Genomic DNA, 26,399 nt, shown 5'->3' with positions numbered 1-26,399 from the left:
TTTGTTCTTGGCTGTAGCTGCCAAAAAAATCTACAGATTCTTCTGATTAATTATGGTATACTATAGATTGAAATAAAAATGGTTTTCATTAGTTTTTATAAGTTTCATTTGGAACTAATGAATATAAAATAAAATAATATTCCCTTCTTTAAATGGAAGGTTCATATAGACAACCATTTGGGGATTAAATGATTTATATTGTTCAACAACAATATCAGAGATTGAGAGTTAAATTTGAAAATTATACTATTTTAGCATATATGCTATATTTCTACAAAGGAGATAGATGAATTAATCACATATTTTACAGAAAAATCTATTGCATTACATAATCAAATATATAGAAATGGATGGTTATATTCTTTGCTTCTTAAAGGGACATTTGTATTATACACTTACCTAGGAGTGAGAAGCCAATATGAGTTTGTCAAAAACAGATCATGCCAAATAAATCTTATTTCATTATTTAATAAAGTTACTAAATTAGTGGACCAGCAAAATGCTATGGATATAGTATATTTGGATTTCTGTAAGGCATTGACAGAAATTGCGTAGTTGTGTAGTCCTTAAAAGAACTACATCTACATGGAGGGAACTAAGCAGTGGGGTACCCCAAGGTTCTATTTTAGGCCCAATACTCTTCAGTATCTTCATAAATGGTTTAGATAAGAGAATAGAAAGGGAACTCATCAGATTTGCAGAAGACATCAAGCTGGCAGAACTAGACAACACCCCAGAAGATAAGTCAAGATCCAGATGGACCTTGACAGATGTGAACACTGGGCTCTAACTAATATAAGGAAATTCAGTGTAGAGAAAAGTAAGCTTTTACACTTAGGCAGGAAAAAACAAGTATACAGGAACAGATTAAGTGAAGCTTAGCTCAATAGCAGTAGCTGAGAAAAGGAGCTTGTAGTCCTAGTGGACAGTCACTTAAATAAGAGCCAGCAGTGTGCTGCAGCTGCTAAAAAAGCCAATTAACAGTGGGATAGAATCAAGATCACATGAAATATTAATACCACTTTATAAGGCCTTGATAAGACCACACTTGGAATACTGCATCCGACTTTGGTCACCATAATATTAAAAAGATGTTCAGATTGTGGGAAGAGTGTGGAAGAGAGCAACAAAGATGATTAGGGGGTTGGAGGCTAAAGTATATAAAGAACAGTTGCAGGAATTGGGTAAGTCTAGTCTATTGAAAAGAAGGACTAGAGGCAACATGATAGCAGTGTTCTAATATTTGACGGGCTACCACAAAGAAGACGAGGTCAACTTATTTTCCAAAGCACTGGAAGGCAAAACAAGAAGCAATGGATGGAAACTAATTAAGCAGAGAAGCAACCTAGAACTAAGGAGAAATTTCCTGACAGTGAGAATGGGCGTTGGTTCTTACCTGACACGCCATTTCTCTTCGAGCTGCGAGGATCATCCAGAGAGTGGGAGGTGCTTCAGTCCGTGTTGATTGTAGGCTGAGTTTGCCTTCAGCAGTTGTTGGTAGTTCACATCATTGGAGGCTTTTAAAAAAAGACTTGGACAGCCATTTGTCTAAATTGGTGTAGGAGCCTGCTTGAGCAAGGGATTGGAATAGAAGACCTTTGAGGTTCCTCCCAACTCTGTTATTATGCTGTTCTTTGCCCTATTAAAATTGAGGCATATGTCTTGTTTATGGTAAATATTGCTGCAGTAGGCTGCCAAAACTCCAGATTTTTTCAGATGAATATGTAACATATATAACTTGCACATAATTATTTCAGCTTCTGTAAGGACACATTAGGATGTGCTGACCAAATAACTGATGTAGACAGATTTTTAGAAATACTAGGCATAGCATACATAGTAAAAATTGTCATTATTTCTTACTGTTATTTATGAGCAGTTTATTTGTATAAATATAACTCTGCTTGGAATCTTGCAGTTGTTCTTGCCTTCTCTTGGGTTTTTTTTTTTTAAATTTCAGATTAATGCAATAAAAGCAGATGCTAGAAGTTGGATAAACCAGAAATGTATCTAGCTATTCTTACTATCAAGAAAAATAAAAAAGGCATGATACAGGACTTTAAACTATGATGATTGTAAATAATAATCCAGAATGCTGTCATCTAAATTGTGTCACTTTATATTTCCTGTGGAGAAAAATAGTGTAGGAGCAACTGTCTCATGCAAGGAATGATTGGATAAGTGACTTTGAACAAAGTATCAAAGATAACTCTTAAAAATATAAAATATCAGAATACTTGACATCCAGATAAAATAATTTAAAATCTGCCGACTTTTTTTTTTCAAATTATTGAATCTAAGTAGTGATATCAATACAGTAGGTGTTGAGAATCAGAGATACAATCTTGAAGCAAATATTCAGAAACTATTATGTAAGCAAAGAGGACATCCTTGACTTATGACCATAATTGAGCCTGCCTATTGTAGTTATAAGGCATGGCAGTTATTAAGCAAAGCACCCACATTAACACCTTGCATAATGACCACAATCCCTGCTTTTCCTGTTGCAATTGTTAAGCATAGCACAGAGTCCTCAGGGGAGGCCTTGGGAGACGTAGTGCAGGTCCACCCTTCATTTCAACACCTCCACAGCTCACATATGGCATGCCCAGATTCCCCCCACCCCTTGTGGCACCTTGTGCTGCACTTGATGACTCAAAAGAGATCTTAGATATCACCTGTGAGTAGGGGAGTCTGCTGATCCATCCTTCCTTATGCAGTATAGATGCCATGTGCTGCCATCCTAGAAGCAGACACCAGTCTGTACTGGCTACAATTCTTTGCATACACTCCCAAAATGGTGCCCCTTGTGGAACGACTCCATGTGGCCCTTGTGCAGGAAGATTGCACAGCAACTTGGCTGCTTTCCTGAAAGAGTTATATGGAAAAGATAAGTGACCTGAGATGTGAGTGGGAGTTAATTGGGGAGAATGTGGGACCCAGCATGGGGATGCAGGTCAGGGGTGGGATTCTACCTGCTCAGTCCAGTTCTATAGAACCAGTTGTTATGATTCTGTGCAGTTTGGAGAACCAGCAAAACGCTCCACTGGCTGGCCCTACCCCTCCCCTCCCCTCCCGCACTCCTTACCTGGCATACTTGCCTGCCTTTGGTAAGTTGCTATTTTTCCCCTTTTTTCCCCTGACCATCAGCTGCTCTGCTGTGCCGGGAGATTTAGATTAGTTAAAAAGCAGGAAATTGTTGGATTTCTTGCTTTCTAGCTAATCTAAAAGCAGAGCTGAACCTTCCTTAGGACTAAAGCTTCTATTTTTTAGTGCAGACTCAGGCAATAGATTGCAGAAAGGTAGATCTCTGAGTGTGATTCTGTAAGCAATTCAATCTGCCTACCTGATTTGCCTAATTTGGGGTAAAAGTTGCTCTTTTTTATTAAAAAAAAAATCATTATTTACATACATGGTGTGTTGTGAGTTACTTTTGTGATTTGCTTGCTAGCAAATTTTATATGACAGACTCAGGCAATAGATTGCAGGAAGATAGATCTCTGGGTGAATCTGTGATTCTGTGAGCAACTCAATCTGCCTGCCTGCTTTGTCTGATTTTGGGAAAAAGTTGCTCTTTTTTAATAAAAAAATCAATATTTACATAAATATTTGCAATATTTACATACAAGCCATGCCCAGTCAGCAATCTACACCTACCAAGTCACGTGACCACCAAGTCACACCTACAAATTAGGACACGCCCACAGAACCAGTTGTTAAGAAATTTGAATCCCACCCCTGATTCAGATCCAAGACTTGCAGTGACCCAGTGGGATGTGGTGGGGAGAACATAGTGGGGAGGCCTCCTGAAAATCCTTGCAGTTGGTCATAAGGGTGGACAGGCTGCCAATGTTCATGTGACTTCACGATACTGGAACTTCAGGCAGGATCGTAAATCCCTTCATTCAGCGCTGTTGTAAATTCAAACAGTTGCTAAACGAATCATCATAAATTGAGGACTACCTGAAAATATACACTTTCCTCACTCACTGGAAAGTGAAAAGCGAGGAAAAGTTATCATCTGTTAGTATCTGTTATTAAAGCTGATGTCAATAAATATAATTCTAGTCTTATTGTGGAATCTGTTTCATGATCTAGGCTACCTTGGATTGACAAAAAGAAATGTCAACTGCAATGTCAAAGTAATGGGACTTGTTTACCCTGTTACCATGCGTACTCCACAAATATGTATTTATGGCATATCTATCATTTGCCTGTTCTTTGCTCAGATGATCATGAACCTAAATTCTTTGTTAGAAAGACTTATTTATTCACTTATTCTATTTAGTTACATATGTGACATGGGTGGCTATATAAACATGAGAAAGAAAAAACAATGTTTTATAAATTTATATGGCTCCGTATCTTAAAAGTTATGACTCTGGGATGTTAATAAAGGCAAAATATTTTTGCAAGCTATTAATGTGTAAACATAATAACAACCTAGCCTAAGCATGTATGATTATATATATGTTTTCTTTCTTTTTCTTTCTTTTACATATACGTATATAAGGTAATTTCTATGGGACTCCTAAACCTCCAGCTGAGCCTAGTCCATTCCAACCTGATCCAGTGGACCAGGTGCTTTTTGATAACGATTTTGACCTGGAATCTCAAAGAAAAAGAACAACATCGGTCAGCAAAATGCAGAAAATGGACACTTCCCTTCCTGAAGAAGAAGAGGAAGAAGAAAAAGTAGCAATTAATGGTAATGGAGGAACAGGTCAGTGTACATTTTTAATGTAAAATTAAAGCTTGTGAAAAATAGTTTAGAAATGTAATAAGTCATTTGTAACAATTCTTTGTTTATAAAAAATTTTCTCTTCTAAATATTTTATATAGACTTAATATATTGAGTTTATTAAATGTGAACAGGTACAGATATACTGTACAATACAAATTCAGATATCTTAATAAATATTGTTTTCAGTTTTCTTAGATTCATGTACTTGAAATTTGTCCAAGGATAGGTATTCTTTCAGGGCCAAAGACATGTTTGGAATTTTGAGGGGGCACTCTTATGAAATGACTACCACAGATAGTCCTCAGCTTATGAGTAGTCACTCAGCATCTGTTCAAAGTTATGACAGAACCTCCTCCCTACGTACGATCCAGTTTCAAAATTATGGTCACCACAGTTCTCCCAAAATTATATGCTCTTGCAGGGAGGAACGCCTGTCTGGCGCCAGGGTAAGAGGCACGCTGGCCGGGAAGAGTCACACTCCCTTAGCAGAAGTGACAGGAGGGTGGGCTGCGCTGGCTTGTTCTTGATGGCGGGCTGGGGGCACTTCATTAACAGTCTTCTGGTTTCTGGCACATGCATGTGCACCAGCCAGCTGATCTTTGCACATACATGTGCACCAAAAACCAGAAGACACTGCTCTTCTGGTTTCCGGCATGTAGGCATGTACACGCTCCCGTTTCGGCACTCAGTGCCAAAAAGGTTTGCCAACACTGGTCTAGGTGCAAATTATACTGCATAACTTAGGGAATTTGTGATATATTCAGTTTATCTTTGTGTAAAACAGAATAAAGTTAAATTAGATATTATATACATGTTTTATATACTTATGTTCTTTTTTAAAATTGAAAGCTGCCCAGATATTTAGAGATGGGCAGCAAACTAACTAAATAAAACAGATGAATTATTTTCTTTAAACAATTGCAGAATTCAGAGAACGACATTTGGACTCTTCTGATTGGATGAAAACTGTTCCTAGTTATAGTCAAACAAATAGTTCCGTGGATTTCAAAAATTATTTATCAAGGGAAGAAAACTTAGAGCCTCTGCCCAAGAACTGGGAGATGGCCTACACAGATACCGGAATGATCTATTTCATTGAGTGAGTAGAAGCTGATATATGCATTTAGAATTATCAAATCAAGATGATTGTTAGTACACTTAAATATGTTTTAGCTGATTAATTTCTGCTAACATGTTAATAATATATTCTATCCATATTCCATTGCAAAAATTTATTTGTGGGGGGCGGGGGGGAATCTCTATCAAGGAAAATGTTTTCTCCCAAAGAGGCTGTATTTCCCCAAATCAAAGATCTCTGTAGACTTTTGCTCAGATCAGTGCAGTGCAATTGTACAGAATACATTTTTTTATAAAAGGCAAATCTGTAGAAGTCTCTCTGTAAACATATTTCCAGTAAATCGTTGTAAAACATTGTAAAAGTTTTCATATAATTTTTTATATTTCTAAATACATAGTTTTAATACAGGACAGTAACAATTCTAAGAACTAAATGTCTCATTTAAATAATGAATTTATTATTTTATAATTATGCTATGAACTGGATATTCTAACAACCTAAAATATGAGGTAATATTTATCTTTAGTTTGGATAAATTCTATTTTTATGAATATCCTTAAAAGCAAGCTGAATAGAATATGATTTTAGGCTTACTATAAATAGTTAGAAGGGACATGTGAGTTTTTGTTTCATTACCCTGTTTCTTCTCTGGTAAAATGCACAGATACCTACACAAATCATGAATATATCATTGACTGAATGCTAACCCATTAGTTATCAGTATTTTCTGACAACTTTAACCTAAGTTAATCCCATTCAAAACAAATCTGTTGTTTTGTAGAAAACTATGTCAACTGTGACTATGAATACATCCCTCTAAAACAGATTTTGGCTGTTTAACAAGTTTTTTTCTGTCATATAAATCTGTCATTTTAAAAACAACATGATTCAAGCATCTTTCAGAATTTTGAAGCATAGTTCCTCTCTGGTTATTTTTATCAGAAATCATAAGTTATTTTTCAAATAATTATGAAAAAATATGTTTATTTTTAATTAATTACAAATTACAAATAATTAAACATAGCCAGGGCTCCATTTTTAAATATTTAATAAAAGTGAAATACATGCTTAGAAATTTTTCTTCATTTGTGCCAGTCATCACATATAGCTGTGCTTTGCAGATAAAAAGGTCACGCATGCAGGACTAAGCTGTCTCCATGTAGCTGCATCTGTCTGTCTCTGTCTCCCTCTCTCCCTCCCCCCCTCTACACACACAGAGAGAGAGAGAGAGAGAGAGCGAGCACCAGCGTCTGAAGATAAGCTGCAACATGTTTCTGTAATGAAGGAAACTTTTTATTACTATTTTCTAATTAATTTCTCTGTCTCCACAGCCACAATACGAAAACTACCACCTGGCTGGATCCTCGTCTGTGTAAAAAGGCCAAAGCCCCTGAAGACTGTGAAGATGGAGGTAAGAAGCTCAAGATCCCATTATCTAAACCCTGTTATGTAGGTTTTAGTTCATGTTTATTGAATTGTTGGAAAAAAGCTTTCCTGGTGTAATAAATTACTAACTGTACTAATCAGTTGCATATTGTTTCTGCATTATAGTATCTGATTTACATACATTTATCACATCCTTGTAATCTTGTTCTCTGTCTCAAGCACTCTGATCAATTCTTTCTGTAGCAAGGATCCTCATACTTCCTCTTATATTTCAAGGTCAGCCTGCAACTGGAACACTCTAACGATGCCTCCCGGTGCTCTGCTCCAGAAATGGTGGTTCCCTATTATTCCCTTTTAAGACCTTCCATCTGGGCAGACTGTATTACATGATACCAGGTTTTTTTTTTATCTCCATAGCATCAGTATTCACATTTGGAGTGGTCATTATTTTGTTTTATTGAATTCTTTTAGATCCCTTAGATTACAATAACTTGTCCTCCCAGTTCAGGGGCTGCAACTGAAAAAAAACCATTACCTTTATTTCCCTCCCTACTTCTACTTCTCAGAACCAAAGAACCATCAATAGATATTGATGGGTGTGAATTTTTAATATCTCGGTAATGTTGTGAATTGTACTTGGATAATTACTGGCAACCCAAAAAGAAATGCTATGTGGTTGTGGCACAGAGTCATTAACTTGTAGGCTGCTGCATTTTGAACCAATAGCAGTTTCCAGATGTTTTGAAAGACAGTTGTAACTAGAATGAACTGCAGTAACCCAATTGGGTATAGATAAGAGCATGCCAACCCTTCTCTTGCTTCTCAGAATTGCAATTTTTCTCATTATCTTTTATCTGCTCCCATCCCCCAAAAAAGTTCAGGCTGGCAGTATTCAACAGAGTAGCATTAGCAAACTTACGTTGTCTCACCTCAAACTGATGGATGAAATCACTCACAGTGATTTTTAAGTAGCAGCGGAGAGACTCTTAAGCCCGAAGGAACTCCACAGCATAATGCTGACATTTCCTTTCCCAGTGGCATTTTACTGATGGATTATGTGCCCTCAGGATGGGGTTGATTCTTAGTGACCACATACACAGATTTTCTGTAGGAGTATCTGTCCCCAATTGATCCTTCTGATCTTCCAATACATTACTACTGCTGTTAATTATTTCCATCTTGCTACTGGTCATCCTCTTTTCTTTTCTTTCAGTCTTTTCCAGCATCAGAGCCTTCTCTATAGGCTTCATATAATGTATCCAAAGAAAGATAATATGAGCTTGGTCATTTATCCCTCAAGTGAGAATTCTGTTAATTTATTTGTTTGTTTTTCTTGGCTATCAATGCCATTTCCTAGAGTCTTCTCCAATACCAGCATTCAGAAGCATTAATATTCTTTCTATGCCACTATGCTTTCAGTGCTTCTGTCCTTTCTATGTTACTTCTTCAAAGTACAACATTCCAGAGCAGGGGTCGCCAACCTTTTGGACGTCAGGGACCACCAAACTCATAATTTTAAATCCCGTGAACCAGACCCTGGGAAAATCCCCCCAAAACTCTGCAGGAAAATTCCCCACCCCATTTTCCTACCAATTGATCATTCTTTATTTGGGATCGCAGGATACCGTGTCCAGCTCCGTTTTCGGGGGGAGAGAGAGAATTTTGGCTTCATGCAGGGAAGCAGCAGAAGTTTTTCCTTCTCTCCCCCAAACTCCACCAGAAATAAGTCTTTGTGACTCTTGGAGCAGGATGCCTTGCAGGGTCCCAAAGGCTGATTTCTGGTGGAGTTTGAGGGAGAGAAAGAAAGAATTTTGCTGCTTTCCTTGTATGCAGCCAAAAGCAGAAGAAGAAAGAAGCGGAAAGAAGCAGCCCGGTGGCCAGGCGAGGCGTGTGGGTGAGTGGGGCAAGTTCTCCCCTCCGCCCTTTGCCCCTCCCCTCACTACCTCATGTGTTTGCAATGCAAGCAATGCAAGCCTTGTGTTCCCGTGCAGCCTGGATTAATTGCTTTGGGGGTGATATTTCTCTGCGGACCACCCAAATTTTCTTAATGGACCACCAGTGGTCTCCGGGCCACTGGTTGGCGACCACTGTTCCAGAGAATATCACAGGGAAAACACTGTCTGCATGATTTTGATTTTTGTAAATATAGACACATCACAGCATCTGAATATATTTTCCAAGAATTTAATGACTACTTTAGCAAATAATAGTCTATGGCTTATGTATTAATTGCATATTTCTTTATTGTTGTCTGTTGACTTTAAAATATAGGATGTGGGAATAATTTGCTGCAGAATTTAGAGTCAAGGGCCACCCTGAAAACAGAAGAACCAGCCTGCAGTGCCTCTGCCAGCAAAAATAGGCTGTTTTCAGCCGCAACAGTGTCCTTTAGCCCACTGCCAGTAAAAATAGAGCTTGCCCCCATGTGCCAAGCTTTGGCCCCAGAGCTTGGCACATGGCCCCCCTGAGCTCTATTTTTGCTGGCAGAGGGCTTCAGGAGGCCGTCACAATCGAAAACGGGGGCCCAAGAGGCTGTGCGCACTCCCGAGCTCCGTTTTCGCTGACAGAGGACTAGCAAAACAAACTAAAGGCAAAACAAAAGGAAAAATGTTTCTCCTTTTGCATTTGAGCATTGAAGAAGGAACAGGAAAGGAGAAAGGGAAAGAGGAAAGACAAAGAAAAAGAAGGAAAGATGGGAAAGAAAGCAAGGAAGGAAAAAGAAGGAAAGATAGGAAGGAAAAGAAAGGAGAAGGAAAAAGAAAAGGAACAAAGGAAAGAAAGTCCTGCCTTAGCACTTGGCCACCAGCAGCCCTGCTCCCCTTTTGCCATCCCGTTGTCTCCTCCTGACCTCTCCTGGTGGTCTCCCATCCTATCGTTGAGGATGGTTTGGTTACAAAGCCAGGTCTCCTTGCGTGGAGAGGCAGTGGGCCTCCCTCTGAGTGGCAAACCCTTGGTCTCCCTCCCTGGTCTTGCCGTGCTCTGCTGGAGACAATGGATCCTCCCAGGCACTCCCAGATCCTCCCAAGCCATCACAGGTCCCCCAACATGAGTGATGTCGAGCTGGCCACACCTACCCTAGCCACACCCACCTGGCCCCAACACATCCCTGATGTGGCCCTCAATGAAATTGAGTTTAACACCTCTGCTTTAGGATAACAACAAAAACTAAAAAAATGCAATAGTTCATTGAAATTTCTTATTTGTTGCAGATTAAACTGTGATGATATATATCTGTATTTTGAACATGAGTCAGTACATGTGAATTTTTGTTTAATTCTAATATGATTTTTTTTTTAAAAAACTATTATATAATTTTCTGAATCCAGAGTGATTCTTCTACTCATGGAAGTGTTCTATGCAAAGCATATTATTTTTGGCTTTGAAAAATATACAAACAAATGAATTATGCAGTCCTTTCTTTTTCAATATGTATTGAAGCAGATAAGAAACAATTTAGATTCAAGATGAGCCTTATTTCCATACAGTTTTTAAACTTTATATCTGACTGCTTAAAATACAGTTGGGTTTTGGATGTTGGTTTTGGATTTATTTATTTGTGGGTTTTTTTTTAATAATGTGAAGTTGAATGAGGTGTAAATGAAGAAGTTTTAAATGGCTAAATGCATGTTTTAATTGATATGTGATCCAATATAAGCATTATTTGAAGCATAAATAACATCAATCATGTCCGCGGGAATTTGCTGCTTTCATCAAAATGACAAAAGCAGAACCAGGCTGCAGATTCCACCATTTTTACATCTGTAATACTTTATAACAATACGGCTTTCGTCATCCTTCCTCTTCCTTTATGCTGCCAGACCAAAGTCAAGTCACTTAAATAAAATAACATCTAGTTATTTTTATTAACAATACGGCTTTCGTCATGCTTCCTCTTCCTTTATGCTGCCAGACCAAAGTCAAGTTGCTTACATAAAATAACCTCTAGTTATTTTTATTTTTAACGCAATTCTGAAGCTATAACTTTATGAAAGTATTATCATCCTTAGTAATAGTTTGGAAAAATTCAACAAATCAGACTATATATTTTTTTCTAATAATTTTTTGGAACATAAGTTATTACCAGGAGTTATATTTGACTTGAGGAACTAATGAAGCAAAATAAACCCGGTAAAATGTTTGAAATGTTTTCAATATGCTTGGCTAATCCACGGAAGGAATTCTCTTGTGCAAAGAAATGAACAGTGCTAACAACATGAATTCAGGCAGTGTCAGTTTCACCATGTCATCCCAAATTCCACCTTCCATAATCTTGTCTACTCTGATATTCTTGACCAAGATGAAATTCTAAAGTGGCATGTGAAAATGCAGGTTCTTGAGTCACATGGTTCTACGTCTCTGCTGATTTTCCAACTATGGCCACAGAAGAGAAAGATGACAGAGTCTGAAACAAGTGAGGGTGTTTGAATTGTTCCTGAGCCAGACTGGATTGGCACCCACCATAATCACACAAGTGTTTTTTTTTAAAAAAAATCATTATAACAATGAGGAAAAGGTTGAAAGAGGAAGTGAAATATAAGTCGTGAACTTTTAGCATCCCTAATGCTGATTGGTAAGTCTGTCACAAGAAAAGGCCAGAGCAGTCAAATGACGAAAAATGTTATAGTTCAAATTGTTTTGTGTGAATAAAGGATAAAGAATAAAGAAAATAAAGAGAATAAAAGAATAAAGAAAAAAATAAAGAATAATGGATAAATGGGTAAGGGGAGGGAAGGATTACAAAGCAATGTGATTATTGAGCCAAGGTTTTTTTTAAAAATAGTGGAAATGTTTTAAAAAGAATCTTTCCCAGAGTTTAGCTTTTATAACAGTCCAATTTGAACTGTCTAAAACTATTTTAATTTAGTTTCATTTTTACTTAGAGAAGTGACTGTATAGATAATTCTTGACTTAACAATTGTAATGGGCAGGCAATCTTAAGTCATGATATAGTGGGTCATAAAGTGGGTCACCAGGTGACCAGACCTGTTTTTGTTACCTTTTTTTGTGGCAGTTAAGTAAACATGGTCATAGAGTGAATGCTGCAGTCATAAAGTGAACGTGGCGGTTGTTAAATGAATCCATTGTTTGCTATTGGGTGTTTTTGTGAAAAAGTGGAAACAAACATTATAAATTGCAGTTACATGATCACAAAATCTTTGTGAGTGCCAGTTGATGAGTGCCTGAAATGCCATCACAAATGCTATCACATAACACTGGTCTGTGAAAATAATCAAAGATTGGTTGAAAAACTTGAAAAGACATTGCCAGGTTGACCAAAGACAGCTGAATTGATATTTAAACCGACTTGTTTCTGAACCAGATTTTAGTTCAGTGAACATTGTTTCTATTTTGATTTACTTGGTCGCTTACATTTAATACTTTTTTTGAATTTGTAAATTTGTAGTACAGTACATTGTCCTGCATCCCCATGATATAAGTGGGATAAAAAAATTAATAAGCTCATCAGTTTTTCTTGTCTAATTACAGAGCTTCCTTATGGCTGGGAAAAAATAGAAGACCCTCAGTATGGAACATACTACGTTGAGTAAGTTTTTTTGCCTAATTGCTGAAAGTGCAGATTAAATGAATAACCAAATCCCTCACTTCTTCCCTCCTTCCCTCCCTCCCTCACTCTATTTCTTAACTGCCCATCACCCTCATAGAGTGGGTCTGATATGATATATATTTGGTCAGTACGTATTATAGCAGTAGGATAGCAGTAGTTTTATTATAAAGCATGACTAGTTAGCTAACATTTTCTTCCTTTTCAGGAAATTTAATGAGTAGAAATCTATCCTTTAGAAGACTAAATAACAATTTATTAGCTTTGTGCTGTAAATGGATTTTATGAATTTAAAAAAGGAAATAAAAACAACCTTTTGAGAAACAGCATTTATTAACATTGGCTGTTATATGGAGTTATATTCACTTAATGACCATGTGATTCATTTAACAATCACTATGATTTCCTTTTGATCATTGCAAAACAGAATGTAAAATAAGTGACTGAGTTAATGGCTGCATCACATAGAAGTTCTAATCCCAATTATGACTACCTGGATGAGAACAATCCTGGAAAACTGAGTAGCATTTAAATAAAATGATAAAATGCCCACTATTTTTAATGACACATTTTCTTTGCAATATCGTTACTCATTTGGAACATTATTAATAATTTTATTATTAAGGGGATTTGGAAATATCTCATAAAATATATTAGAAATTCTTACAATTTTATCAAAGTTTTACATACTTTTTAAAATAAGATCTTGGGTCTTGACAGATTTTTATTCCTCTGAATATGCAGAATGTTTCAATTTGGAGCAAATTATTTTCTTAGACCAAGTAAATATCCAGAGTATTGTTTTATTATTATTTTTTCTTTTTAAACTTTGTGAATCACCAGTAGATACAACAAGATAACTAGGTAATTTAGAAATAACAAAATTGATGACTGATAACCCTAACCCTGACAAAACTTTTGTTCTTTTATTTGGCTTATCAATCTGTATTCTTGGTTATTATTTGTAGTCCCACCCAAAAGTGTGATAGACTAAGAAATAAATATTTTCTTGCATTAAATTAAACTTGATTCCAAAATTTTCGTATTCACCCATATGACTTAAAATGATTTAAGACCACTCTTTATCAGATAATTAGTGTCATGACATTTATTTATTATCTAAATCAACATATTTGTAATTTTTCCTTCTTCCTAAATTAAGCTTGAATTTAGATTTTGTCCTAAATTCATTCACTTATCTGAATTCAAATCTCTGCTGATAATTAGAAAGAATTTGATTCTATGTATTCATTTGATTCTGTTGCTTCTTTGTATTCAAGTGGAAGAATGCTACTAGCTTTTGGAAAACAACCTGTTTTTCAGATTAATTATGCAAGTATTAAAGTGTTGGAAGCTTAGCAATTACTGAAATGAAGTTCTGCTGGATTTTTGATAAGAACCGCTGCCTGGACAGCAATATTCAATAATACAGAAAAAAGGGACCTTTTTCTGTAAATATTTTGTAATTCTATTTGCACTACCATTTTGTGTACTTTGCAGTCACATCAACCAGAAAACTCAATTTGAAAACCCAGTTTTGGAAGCCAAACGGAAAAAACAGCTAGGACAGACTGATGGAGGTTTGTCAAATCCAGGTGCAGTGGCTACTCTTAAAACCTGAAATGTATTTATTAAAAATATATACAGTCATCATAATCACCATGTCTCTTTGTGCTAGCTTTCTGTAAACAATTAGCTAATATTTGTACTGTTATAAACATGAATCTGAAATAATTCCTGACATTTATATTTTATGATTTTAAATTATTGTTTTCTATGCCAACTTAATAACATAAATAAATTTTCATCCTAAGTAGTATAACAGTATTTTTAAAATGGCAGAGTATTAAAAAAAAGAAAAGTTTTTATACTTTTTTCAGTTAATCAGATAAGCAAAACATCCCAACGAAGTATATTTGAAGTTCTTCTCTCTGTAAAAGAAATGAAAATATAATACTTTTAATGATGAAAATATTGGGTGGGTGGGTGGAAGGAAGGAAGGAAACTTTGACATGGTCCAGCCTTAGGTGTTTATAAAGCATTATTTAATAGAACAGAATAATATAAATCTATCCATGTTGTAGAATTCTAGTCAGTGCATCTAGAAAGTTTTTATCTGACATTTCAAAATAGTTTATCACTACAATATTAATTGTCTTATTCTGCACTCCTAGTTTTTGAATAGACATGCCTAAAAGCATTTTCCTTGTATGCAGAACAAACAAAACCTTTCTTTACTCGAGATCCATCCCAGTTGATAGGGACATTAATACGAACATCACTGAAGAAAAGTACTATGGGATTTGGATTCACAATAATTGGTGGAGACAGACCAGATGAATTTCTACAAGTGAAGAATGTGTTAAAGGATGGACCTGCTGCACAAGATGGCAAAATTTCTTCAGGTAAATGACGTTTTACAATTTATAGTGTAGTTGGATCACAAAAGAGGTTGGTATTTTAGTTATTCAGGAACAATTCATTTTTTAAAAAAATTCATTTATTTATTACTAAAATTTCTATGGACCGCCCATCTTAAGCTCATAGCTCTGGGCAGCTAGCAATATAAAAATACAAAAATACAATGAAAAGAACAACAATAATAATTACAAAATGCAAAAGTTAAGGCTTCTCGTAAAACATATAAATGATACTTCATTTGTGCTGACAGATGACCTTACCCAGGGTCTTGGTGTAGGTGTTAAATACGAGTGTAGCGAGCATTAAAGCCTGATGCATACCATTTAGCAGAGATCTAGGTGCATCATAGGGTAACAATTTTTCAGTCAAAGTACCTCAAATTGGCTTACTTACAGAATACATCCAAAATCTGAGACCAATGAAACCTATGGAACTGAAATTTGGCTAATTTTATAAAACATTTTTGATATAAAAATGATCATAAAACATTTTATGAGATCACGCAAAGTGTGAGAAAACACTTCCTGAGAAGTTTTATGAACTTTTCAAGTACATTAAAAGCTCTGTCATTGTTGAAGGCATTGAGGAATCTGCTAAGAGAATATCTCTGAAATGATGAACCAGGGGTCATGGGTTGTGTAGCAATATATTTGAATAAAAAAGTCATATGTAATTTAGACTTCAGTACATTAGCGCATGGGTCTTATCCTAACATTCTGTTTTTCACTTATGAAGTACATAAACATTCCCCAAATCCAATGAAAATGAGTATTTAGATGTCAGGTCTTAACAAATACAAATTAAGTTAAAGGCAAAATTCAGGGGAAATGGTTGAACCGGTTACAATATCTGCTTATTATTGTTCTAAATTTCAGTTGGGAGATGCCCAAAGTTTGTTGTAAGATGGGAGGCTATATAAATGTTTTAAATAAATAAATGTTAATAATTCTCCACAATGAGGTTACTAAGTTATTTTAATGTATGCAAATATATTTGTGTTAATACTTTATTCATTTTTAATAGGTGATGTCATTGTAGATATAAATGGTACATGTGTCCTTGGCCATACCCATGCTGATGTTGTCCAGATGTTTCAATTAGTTCCCGTCAATCAGTATGTGAATATGATGTTGTGTCGTGGATATCCTCTGCCTGATGAAAGTGAAGATCCTGTTGTAGATATTGTTACAGCCACTCCTGTCTTAAATGGCCAGCCAGTTACAAAAGGAGATACCTGTATACTCAGTCAGGATTTAATCCCAGGAACAGTGGTTTTGGATCACAATAGTAAAACTGGACATATATTAGTCAATGGACGCCTGAACGGTCCTTCAGCCATAGACTTTGGAGAAGAAAGGGCTACAGGGTCTTCTTCAGGATGTTCTCAAACAGAAATGGTCACAATTCCTCTGATCAAGGGACCTAAAGGTTTTGGATTTGCAATAGCTGATAGCCCTACAGGACAAAAGGTGAAGATGATTTTAGACAGCCAGTGGTGTCATGGACTTCAGAAAGGGGATGTAATTAAAGAGATTTATCATCAGAATGTACAGAATTTAACACACATCCAGGTAGTAGAAGTACTGAAGCAGTTCCCAGTTGGAGCAGAGGTGCCACTGCTTATCCTAAGAGGAGGTATGTAAATGAATTTGATATAACTTAAAATTCCTGAGTTGCTTTCAAACACGATGTAGTACTTCTGTCTCATGACATTGACAACAAAATGCAATGATGCCAAAATGATGGCATATGCACAGTGATAGAATCATGCAAATTTTGTGATTACTTTTTTTGCATCAGGACATCTGATGCAAATATGTATTTGTGGCATTTTGAAATTATGACAAAATGCACATGTGATCTTACTGTGGTTGCCCATATTGCTACTCTTCAGTTTTGTATTTCTACATTCATGGTAAAAGAAATAATGTAAAAGAAATAATTCCCATCTCTTTTCTATGAGAAAAGAGGCAGTGAATGTTTCCAAAGGTCAAGTATCTATACAGTACATTTCTCCAAAAGCAAAATTCTTTTCCATTTATATCTGATTGGCAAGATTTTCATAGGAACATAAATATGTAAAAGTTGTATACCTGAGTGGTACCATGTAAAGACCTCACTTGTGGTTTGTTGATTGTCTCTTTGTTTGTCTTAGTCCAATGTCTTTTTATGTATATGGCTTTTTACTGTTATTTTGACTTCTTAATCTCATGTCAGTAAGGGTCAGTTAACCATTGTAAAATATCATAAGCTTGTTTTCATTTATGGGTTTTTATTAATATTGACTTTACTACATAGAAGTATATACAGTTACATTTGTGATAATTGTATTTTGAAATGGCAGTAGATAGTGTTAGCAAAGTTCATTCAGTACAAATTGATTATTGCTGACATGGCTAAATTGTATTAATCTACTGCCAAACATTCCTGGGTCTATATGTTATTGAGGATAATGTAGAAGTGTAATGGTAGAAAGTGTTTGCTTTTTATTCAATAAGTCATTTTCATGCATCCTTTAAAAAACATTTTGATTACTAGTTATCATTGAACATTTTATTTGTACTAAAACTGTGAACTTCTCATGTAATGTAGTGCAGTAGCTGTTATACTCCCCATTTATGATCTATTGATCTAATTAAAATATAACAATGAATTGGAAAATGCCATGTTATTGATATTTTTATGTCGGTGATAAGATTCTTTTCATTGTCATTGGGAAAATATGAAAGTTTGCCATTAATTGCAAATTAATCTCTTGATTCAGATAAATTCATCTTTAAATCTTTAGGAAATTGGTAGAATGGTAATGGGCCAATGCAAAATAGTGCCTGTGACATCTTAAAATTAAAAGCAATATTTTAAACATTGGAATGGGGAGAGGGGGCTTTGAGTTGGGTTGATTTGATTTTGTTTGGGTTTTTTAAAAAAAAATTGCAGGGGAATATATGTGAGTGTGAATATGTATGTAAAAATTGCTGTCCCTAACCTTTCAAGTGCCATTAAGACATGTTCTCACAGATTTATGAATGAAATCTACATTGTAAGGTGAGTCCCCTTGCTTAGAATTTAACTTGGTACTGAGATTGGTGGACAATTCATAAATCTTTTTAACTTAGTCACAATGAGGGTTTTTTCATAACAGAATGATTAGCACAGATTTTTATGATTAAAATATTTTTAAAAAACAGGGCAGATAACATGGTAACTTATTTAATATTTATTCATCCAAACCTTTTCAAGGCACATACTCTATTATTGAAATTCCCTTTTCAGATAGTGGCATTGAAAATAACAAGAGAAGTTTTTAAATACTGGTTTGACTTAGTCATTATGATTATATTAGTTCCCTCCCATTTATTGTGTAATGTGCAAAGAGTATGTGGGAAAAAGCATTGTGCATTTATAATGTTTAATAAGAAACTGAGGTCCTTCTTGTTGCTTGAAAGGACTATTATTGTTGCTTACCAATTGAAAATCATGAGATTGTAATATTTGCAGTAAAGATATTTTTGGTTCTTGTTTCCAAGAAACTTGAATTCTTAATAAGCTGCCAAGTGAATATGTTGATAGCTAGCCAAGATTATCAGATTATAAAGGTCTAACTCTTTTGTTAAGATATTCAGGGGAGCTTTGTGTAGTGCTATGGATGTGAAAGAAAAAGGTCATTCCATGTATATATGGGTGCAGACGTAGCAATTCTTGACATAATCCTGGAAAAAAAGCCACTGTTTTAAAAATATGGTGACTGTTATTGAAAGCCCACATGTGCGCAGAAGGTGCTCTGTCCTTCTGAATGCAAAGCACTACGTAGCCTTAAAACAGGATAGAAATATTCTGATTGATTGTATTAATATTTATTTTTTGTTTTAGGACCTTCCTCACCTACAAAAACTCCCACTATTGATAATGTGAGTATTAATAAAAGTTTTTGCAACTTGTGTATTCCTACCTGTGGAAAAAATTGTACAAAGTTTTGTTGAATCATTTTATTAGGACTTTCTTGACATTCTTTTCTAAACATATATTGCTTTAATATGTATGAGATATATGGGAGGATGTTAAGGAAAAACAACTCTGACCTTCACATTTTGTGGTGTAAACTATTGTAAATATTCATTCAGTAATTGCAAATTTACTACTGGGTTTGCTCAATTTTAGATGAAGTAACATATTCCACTTTTAAAATACTCCCTTAACATTCAGTCTTTTTAACTGTTCTTCACTGTTCAAAAACTTTGTTCTTCATTTGTTCATCTTCTGAGGTCAAGGTTGTGAACAGAAGTTTTATTTATTGACTGTATTGTTAATAAACTCTATTAAGAGGCATGGTAGCGCGGTGATTGAAATGCAGTATTGCAGTCTAATTCTGCTGACTGCCAGGGTTCGATCCACACTGGCTCAAGGTTGGCTCACCCTTCCATCTTTCTGAGGTTGGTAAAATGAGGATCCAGATTGTTGGGAGCAATATGATGAGAGGACTGTGAAGCGGTATATAAGTAAGTGCTATTGCTATTGCTATTAATATTAGAGGGCATCACATTAAAGGAAAATCTGAACTGATTAGTTGTAATGAATGAAATGCTTTTCTACAAACTCCATGAAAATAATGACTCTTTGTTCTCTTAATATTCTTTGGTAAGAAAAAGTACAACACAAGAATGAACTAGAGGGTGCATGTCAGGAAGCATGTTTCAAGAAAGCTGTGTCATAAAGGAGCAAAGCTTAAGGTAGCTGAATTGTGGTCAAAACATTTGTTCTCAAGAGTAGTTATCAGTCATGGGATTAAGGTGTAAGGGAGATAAACACAAAATATTGTTACTCCTATTTTTTTTGTGGATGCACTATTAAAATATGAATTTGCATTCTAAGATAGCTATACAATGAAAAACGCTGTCTATGCACTATTTTTCCAGCATGAGTTATTTTATATTTAAGTCTCAAACTGTTTGATGCTATAGCCTCCTAAATCAGAGGTTGAGCCTTTTGTTACTGGGCCACAGAAGTGGTGGGCAAGTACATGAGCATGCACATCCCCACTCACACAAGCAGCAGGCAAGTGCATGCACACATGCTCCATTTGCGTGAGCAGCTGGCACAAATGGAGTTGTGCATGTGCATGCTTGCCCTCCGTGCGCACAGAATCATCCCCTCTTCATATCCCATCCATCAGTCCACAAAGCCAAAAAGTCTGGGAAACCCTGCCCTAAATGATAAATAAATTTGTTTGAAGCCACTTCCATCAATTAAACTAACAAACTAAGACTAGGCAAGAAATAATTAATCTAATTACATTTAATAATTAAAGTTTAATTTATGTATGAAATAAAAGCACAAAAGCTTGTAATTTCAATAAATGTATTTTTATAAAGATTTTTATAAAGTTTGAAAAGAAATCAAACTGAAATTTGTAGATGAGAAAGATTAGGCTTGTTTGGTTTTAAGTTAATCTTGAAATCTAGGTTTGAAACAGCTAGTCCCATTTCTCATCTCCTGTTTATTATGGATCAGTGTTGTTCTTTATATAGCAGCAGTTACAAAAAGTCCTGACTTTGTTGTCAGGTTCTCCAAACAGAGAGAAAGAAATTTTGAAAGTGATTTGGCTTTGAGTGAACATGCTATGAGATTTGCACATGCAAACCTGGAGTCCAACTCACTGGAGGTTTTGAACAAACCAGCTGCTTGGTTCTCCAGACAGAGCAGAAGTGAGTACTTCCAGCAATTCAGATTTGCAAGTATAAGCAATCAAATCACATTCCTGGTTTGCTTGGGAATTCTTATTTGACAAGGCAGTGTAGGAATAAATTCTAGTAACAATCAAGCTATGCAGTTGCCAGCCATTAATATTTCAAACTTACCTCTTTGCTGTGCTGCATCTACCAACTTGTACAGAAAGGGTAGGAGGGAGTTCTGACACTGATAGTGCTTTAAAGATTAATATTAAAAATATTAAATTATTAAATCAATGATGACATGATGATCACATTTTACATTGCACTGAATATCAGCCAATATGTTATATATTGTTCCAATTGAAAGTTCCAGTTTCAAGGATAGTCAAAACTACATGTAAATATATAATCTATGCTTGAATACTTGCTGCCAAATTTAACAAGCTTAAGAAGGGTTATAGTTAGCACTTTAGATATAGTGGTACAAAGGCACTTTTTATCATAGCTGTCACTTGCAAATCTGGCGATTGCTGAAAAACAAGGAACTTTTCTAGATAGCCTGCTTACTTAATCTTTCAGAGGAGTTGAGCCTGTCCAATGCAGCAGCCTAAATCTCAGTTACCCAGTATAGGTGCTATGTAACATAGGTACTATACAACATGTTTCAATTTTATTTTAATTTGTTCTCTCTTATCCAGCCAATTGTCAATTATTAAATGTACTGGTTGCCTTCCTAGAGTTTAAAGTTTAAAGCTTGATTTAGCCACCCATGTGTAGGTGTTACTGCATACCTACACTGCAAAGGGATTGGTGGATAAATATAGCTTACAGATGGCTGCAGATGGGCTGATGTGTACATATCCCAAATTCCAACTGCATATTATCTGGAGATGCATGTCCCGCATGCTGATTGATTGGTCTGACTTCCTGTTGGAAGGTGAACAGTTTGAATGCCACAGTTTGAACATTAACATTAACGTATATATATAAATACAACAGCTATTCAACCATCTCTGAATGCCAGATACATATGTTCCCTGATGTAGAGTAATAGAGAATTCTAATCTAGGCTTAATTGTAAGGAGCAATTAGAGGTGGTATCTTTCCTGTAATAATGAGACTCCAAATCATTAGATAACATTCATACACAGGCAGTGTTTTCATGTAAATGTTGAACATTATGGAGGAAAAGATAGAAGTCTATAGGATATATTAGCTGATGAGTTGAACAATGATTCGAACCATAATTCAAATGATTAGAACCATAATTCGATAAAAAACAGTAGAACTTAAGGTTGGGTCCTACCAGATGATTTAAGAAGTATTAGCAGAATCATACTTCCCCATCCAGTTTCTAGGGTAGATCATCCGCCAAAGCAATCCAATTGTCTTTATATAATATTCTAGCCAAAAACCTAACTGTAATGAGTCCAAATTATCAGCTTCATCCAAATATGTTGGAGCTAAAACAATCATTATCTTCTTGGCCATATTTCTCACAATTGAGTGTTTGAGACTAGCATGCACAGAACTTTTAGATGAAAAGCTATCTTGTCTAGGCAAGTACATCTCACTTGTAAAGACACATTGATTATCATTCTTTGCCCCAAACAAGTACTATTCAGGCCAGTTCAACAAGCCAAAAAGGGCAGTCTTTGACTAACCTTGTCCACATCTCTCAACCAGTGGTAGGATTCAATTTTTTTTACTACCAGATTTTTTTTCTCCAGAACTGGTCAGAACCTGCTGAATACCACCTCTGCTCTCAACATGTATGTGAACTAAAAAGATACTTTGGTCTTTTTAGCTGCCAGAAAAGGGGAGTAGGTGAAACAGTGCATTCCTTAAGTATCTAGATAATCACCCTGGCAGCCCAAAGTTGTCGGAGTGCAAGAATATTACTGGAGAGCATGATTGATGACTCTTGGGGATGGATGGGTCCCATTGGAGAATACACATCCAGGGAGTGAGGGGAAGACAAGGGTCAAGGAGGAAATGAATGGTGTATTTTAGTATCAGCTGCATTCAGCTAACACCAGCACTGGCCACTTCTAATAAATCAATTTTCTTTTCTCTGAGATGTGGCTAGAGATTTATTATTTGAATGGGGGTGGATTTGTTGGAGTCCTGACAATGTATACATTAGAAGGATCTAAGATAACAAGATAAATTATAGTGATTTCTGTATTTCACAGATCAACTAAGATTACAATAGTATTAGCAACATGAGAAAGAAGACACACCAACTGATCCATCCGTTTCCTGGGTCTTACCACTTAAACTAGTCATCTGCCAGTGTAGAGATTAGCGCTAGTTACCAAACTAAAACTCACCACACACTGTTATTTATCTAGGATAGGGTTTCTTAGTCCTAGGATTCTATGAGAGGTCACTAGAGGGTCCTTGGGAGACTAGGATTTATTTTTAAAAAGCAGAGACTGAACAAAACCCCAACTCCAAATCCTGGGTTGGCCCACTAGAATGTGTGTTGACCTCGGGTGGAGGCAAGGATTGCACAAAGTCATGTAAGCTGAGAGGTAAGCAAAACTAAAGCCGAGAAGTGAGCTGAGCCGAGCCAATCTGAGGAAGAAGAGCAGAGAGTTTGCACATAAGAGAGTGCATGTGCTAGGGTTCTCCTTGGTAGCTTGCAGCCTGTCTTTCTGCAGGTTCAGTGGGGGATGTGTGTCCTGTCTCAGTGTGGGCCCAGGAGATCTGGGACTGAGCTGATGTAGTCATCAGTGACAGCAGAATCCACCCAAACTACAGGGGAAGAAGATGGGGGAAAGGGACAAAAATCATTCTTTACTTTTAGTTTAAGAACATTGTTAATGCATATATGTGGGCCTACCCGTAACATGAAATAAAATAAAAGTTTTAAACTTCTGGCCTATATTTGAGCCTGTATGTGCAGGGATTACCTAAGGCCTGAAAAATATTCAAAGGTTCCCCCAGTCTCAAAAGGCTGTGAAGGCTGGTCTAGGTCTTTGGACTTAGAATTCCACTTTCACCTTACAGTTGCATCCAAAATGAATACAAACTCCAGTATGGGCCCTGCTGCATGTACATAAAGTTAGGTACTAGTTGAGACAGTTCTGTGATCTTTTGTGAAGACATGAAATACTGAAGTTCTCCTAAGCCTCAGGACAAGAATTTTAGGGTAATTCAGTACAATGCTTGAGATAATCTTAGCTTAGAAAGAGAGATAGTGGAATGAAGAGTACGCTAAAAATATCCTTTTTCTATGAGGTCTGTTCAGGTCTTGTTCTATATAGTCAAAGCTGGCAAATTTCCAGCTGTATCCTTCCACCTTCTTACTCTTTAGTCACAGCCTATTGCAACCTAGTCACCAGAGGTAGCCAATTTAGGGCCCAAAACCCTGCCTATGCGATGCCCTTTCTGCCAGCTAGTTCTCTAAAATGCACAATGAGTATTTTCCCCTTTCTTTATTTCTGGATTAAATGATTGGTTAGAATGCCACCTGATCCTGACATATTGCAACCTTCATACACTTGCTTGCATATAATTTCCATTAAATTGCATCAGATGCCTGGAATAGAGCAAAGATATAAATACCAAAATAAGGACATGGAAATATTTTGAGAAGTCAATCTAAACCTTGTTCACAATATAGATTTTCCCCCTTTGTCTTGTGCATAATTATGAATTCTATACATTGGTTATATCCTGTTATCTGATTACAGTAGATGTATATTATATGGAGAGAATTCATCTGTGTATAATTACATTTTTCGGAAACAAATCTGTTGGGAGTTTATGACATGCGATATTGAGATATCTTCTCTGAAATATATTTTATCATATCCTGCCACAATGTTGCTATTGTTAGATTGAATAAGTTAATTATTCATATTTAAAGCTTCAATGAAGAATACAAGAAAACAAAAGATACAATACTAGAACATTTTAGGAAAAATTCCGGAGATGTTCTAATCTAATTAAAAAGACAATAAAGTTTTTATTAAAGAATATTTTAGTTTCTCATCTTTCTGTTTACTTGTTTAAGGCAGTTAATAACCATTTTTGCAACCTATTTTATATGACTCTTATTTATTCCAGAAAATAAATAAGCAGGAAACTTCAGGAAGCTTAGAGGCCATTGGTGAGCCTGTTCCACATCCCATACCTTTTCCACCTACTTCTGTGAAGTCATCTTCTCCAAAGCTTGACCCTTCTGAAGTTTATCTGAAATCTAAAATATTGTTTGAAGATAAACGTGAGTACATAAACTTGAGTTACTTGCTGCTCCAGGGTTTGTTTGTTTGTTTGTTGTGTTTTGAAGGAAACACTTTGATTTCTGCATTGTCAATTTCACCCCCTAAAAGAGGTGGCTTTAATTTTACTAATCCATAGCATTCATATTTCCCAGCTGCAACATAGCATTCAGTCAGAGTAAATTTAAATTGCTTTAAACTTCTGAAATCTATTATGATGAAAGTGATTGCTTTGAAACCATCTTCAAAGTGTTGGATATCTTCAATGCATTGTTTATAAAGGCTCGAATCATAGATGTATTCAGGGGATGAAATAATCCAGCTGACAATAAAACATTTGAGTGAAGATAGTCTTTCGAATTCTTTTAGGCTCAGGATTTATTTTTCCAGTTATTCATGTTTAATCCTCCCCTGCCCTGAAATCATTTTTTCTTAGGATGTGACCCTTCCAAGAAAGGAGACACTTTGCTTTCTTTTGTTTTTTAAGTCCTCATCTCCCCTCTTAGGTAGGGCAAAATAGTAGTCCTCACTTATCAGCTGCCTCCTCCAGCAACCATTTGATGTTCCAATGGTCCTGAAAAAGAACCTTAAAACTAATGCCACATTTATGATATTGACATTATCCCTCAGTCATGTAAGCCATTACAGTCAGTACATTTTTTGACCTATTGTTGTTCTCCTCCCATTTTCCCTATTGTGTGCCTGCTTACTCTCTTGTAATCCCTTCATCTCCAGTGACTAAATACAAATATTAATTCTCTTGCCTGATTATCCCAGTGTCAGTTGAGCATTCCAAAGGCTGGGAGAGTGGGGAAAAGGAAAATACAGTCATGGTCACATGAATTTGCACTTAATCATCACTTTGCTTCATGACAGAGTTGCTGGTCCCAGTAGTGGATGCTAAATGGAAATTACCTATTCTGTGATAACTAGGAACCTAAAATAATAATTTCTTTTTTTAGGGTCCATATAGTTGGCAAGACAGAATATGTCAGATTAATAAGTACCTGTTGTTGTTGTTGTTGTTCAGAACTTACTGTAATGGGAATCACTATATAATGACATTTCACCTTTTGTTCCCAGCACCTGAAGCAGAAGCACCTTGTTGCCTTTGCTATCTTCTTTTCATACATTTCCTACTCGGGATTCTCTGAGCCGTTCAGTGCTGTACTGTCTTCATAAAGCTATGTTGCCTTTATAAAGTTGTGTTATCATTCTGAAGATTTTCTTTGTAAAGAGGAAAAGCTGTCTTCAGAAAGCTGTCATGTCTTTGGAAAGCGTTTCAACGACAGTGTAGCTTTCTGAA

General features: G+C 35.9%; 1 protein-coding gene across 4 annotated transcripts in view; it reads left to right on the top strand.

Moving 5' to 3' along the window:
* The window catches only part of MAGI3 (membrane associated guanylate kinase, WW and PDZ domain containing 3), a 110,465-nt gene that overhangs the window by 46,879 nt on the left and 37,187 nt on the right, over nucleotides 1-26,399 (top strand). For 3 of the 4 annotated variants that reach the window (XM_026712926.2, XM_026712928.2, XM_087929310.1), the window contains exons 4-12: nucleotides 4,514-4,723; nucleotides 5,669-5,843; nucleotides 7,154-7,233; nucleotides 12,696-12,753; nucleotides 14,272-14,366; nucleotides 14,988-15,176; nucleotides 16,216-16,827; nucleotides 19,063-19,100; nucleotides 24,939-25,095. In XM_026712926.2, coding sequence (XP_026568711.1) covers nucleotides 4,514-4,723; nucleotides 5,669-5,843; nucleotides 7,154-7,233; nucleotides 12,696-12,753; nucleotides 14,272-14,366; nucleotides 14,988-15,176; nucleotides 16,216-16,827; nucleotides 19,063-19,100; nucleotides 24,939-25,095 — 1,614 coding nt within the window. The remainder of the gene's footprint in view (nucleotides 1-4,513; nucleotides 4,724-5,668; nucleotides 5,844-7,153; nucleotides 7,234-12,695; nucleotides 12,754-14,271; nucleotides 14,367-14,987; nucleotides 15,177-16,215; nucleotides 16,828-19,062; nucleotides 19,101-24,938; nucleotides 25,096-26,399) is intronic. The other variant, XM_026712927.2, reaches the window with a different exon arrangement.

The sequence above is a fragment of the Pseudonaja textilis genome, chromosome 3 (genome assembly GCF_049901715.1).
Source record: "Pseudonaja textilis isolate UNSWEBS1 chromosome 3, rPseTex1.2, whole genome shotgun sequence".
NCBI classification, from domain to species: Eukaryota; Metazoa; Chordata; class Lepidosauria; order Squamata; family Elapidae; genus Pseudonaja; species Pseudonaja textilis.
The sequence above is the reverse complement of the archived record's forward strand: the minus strand, read 5'-3'. Positions and strand labels throughout refer to the sequence as shown.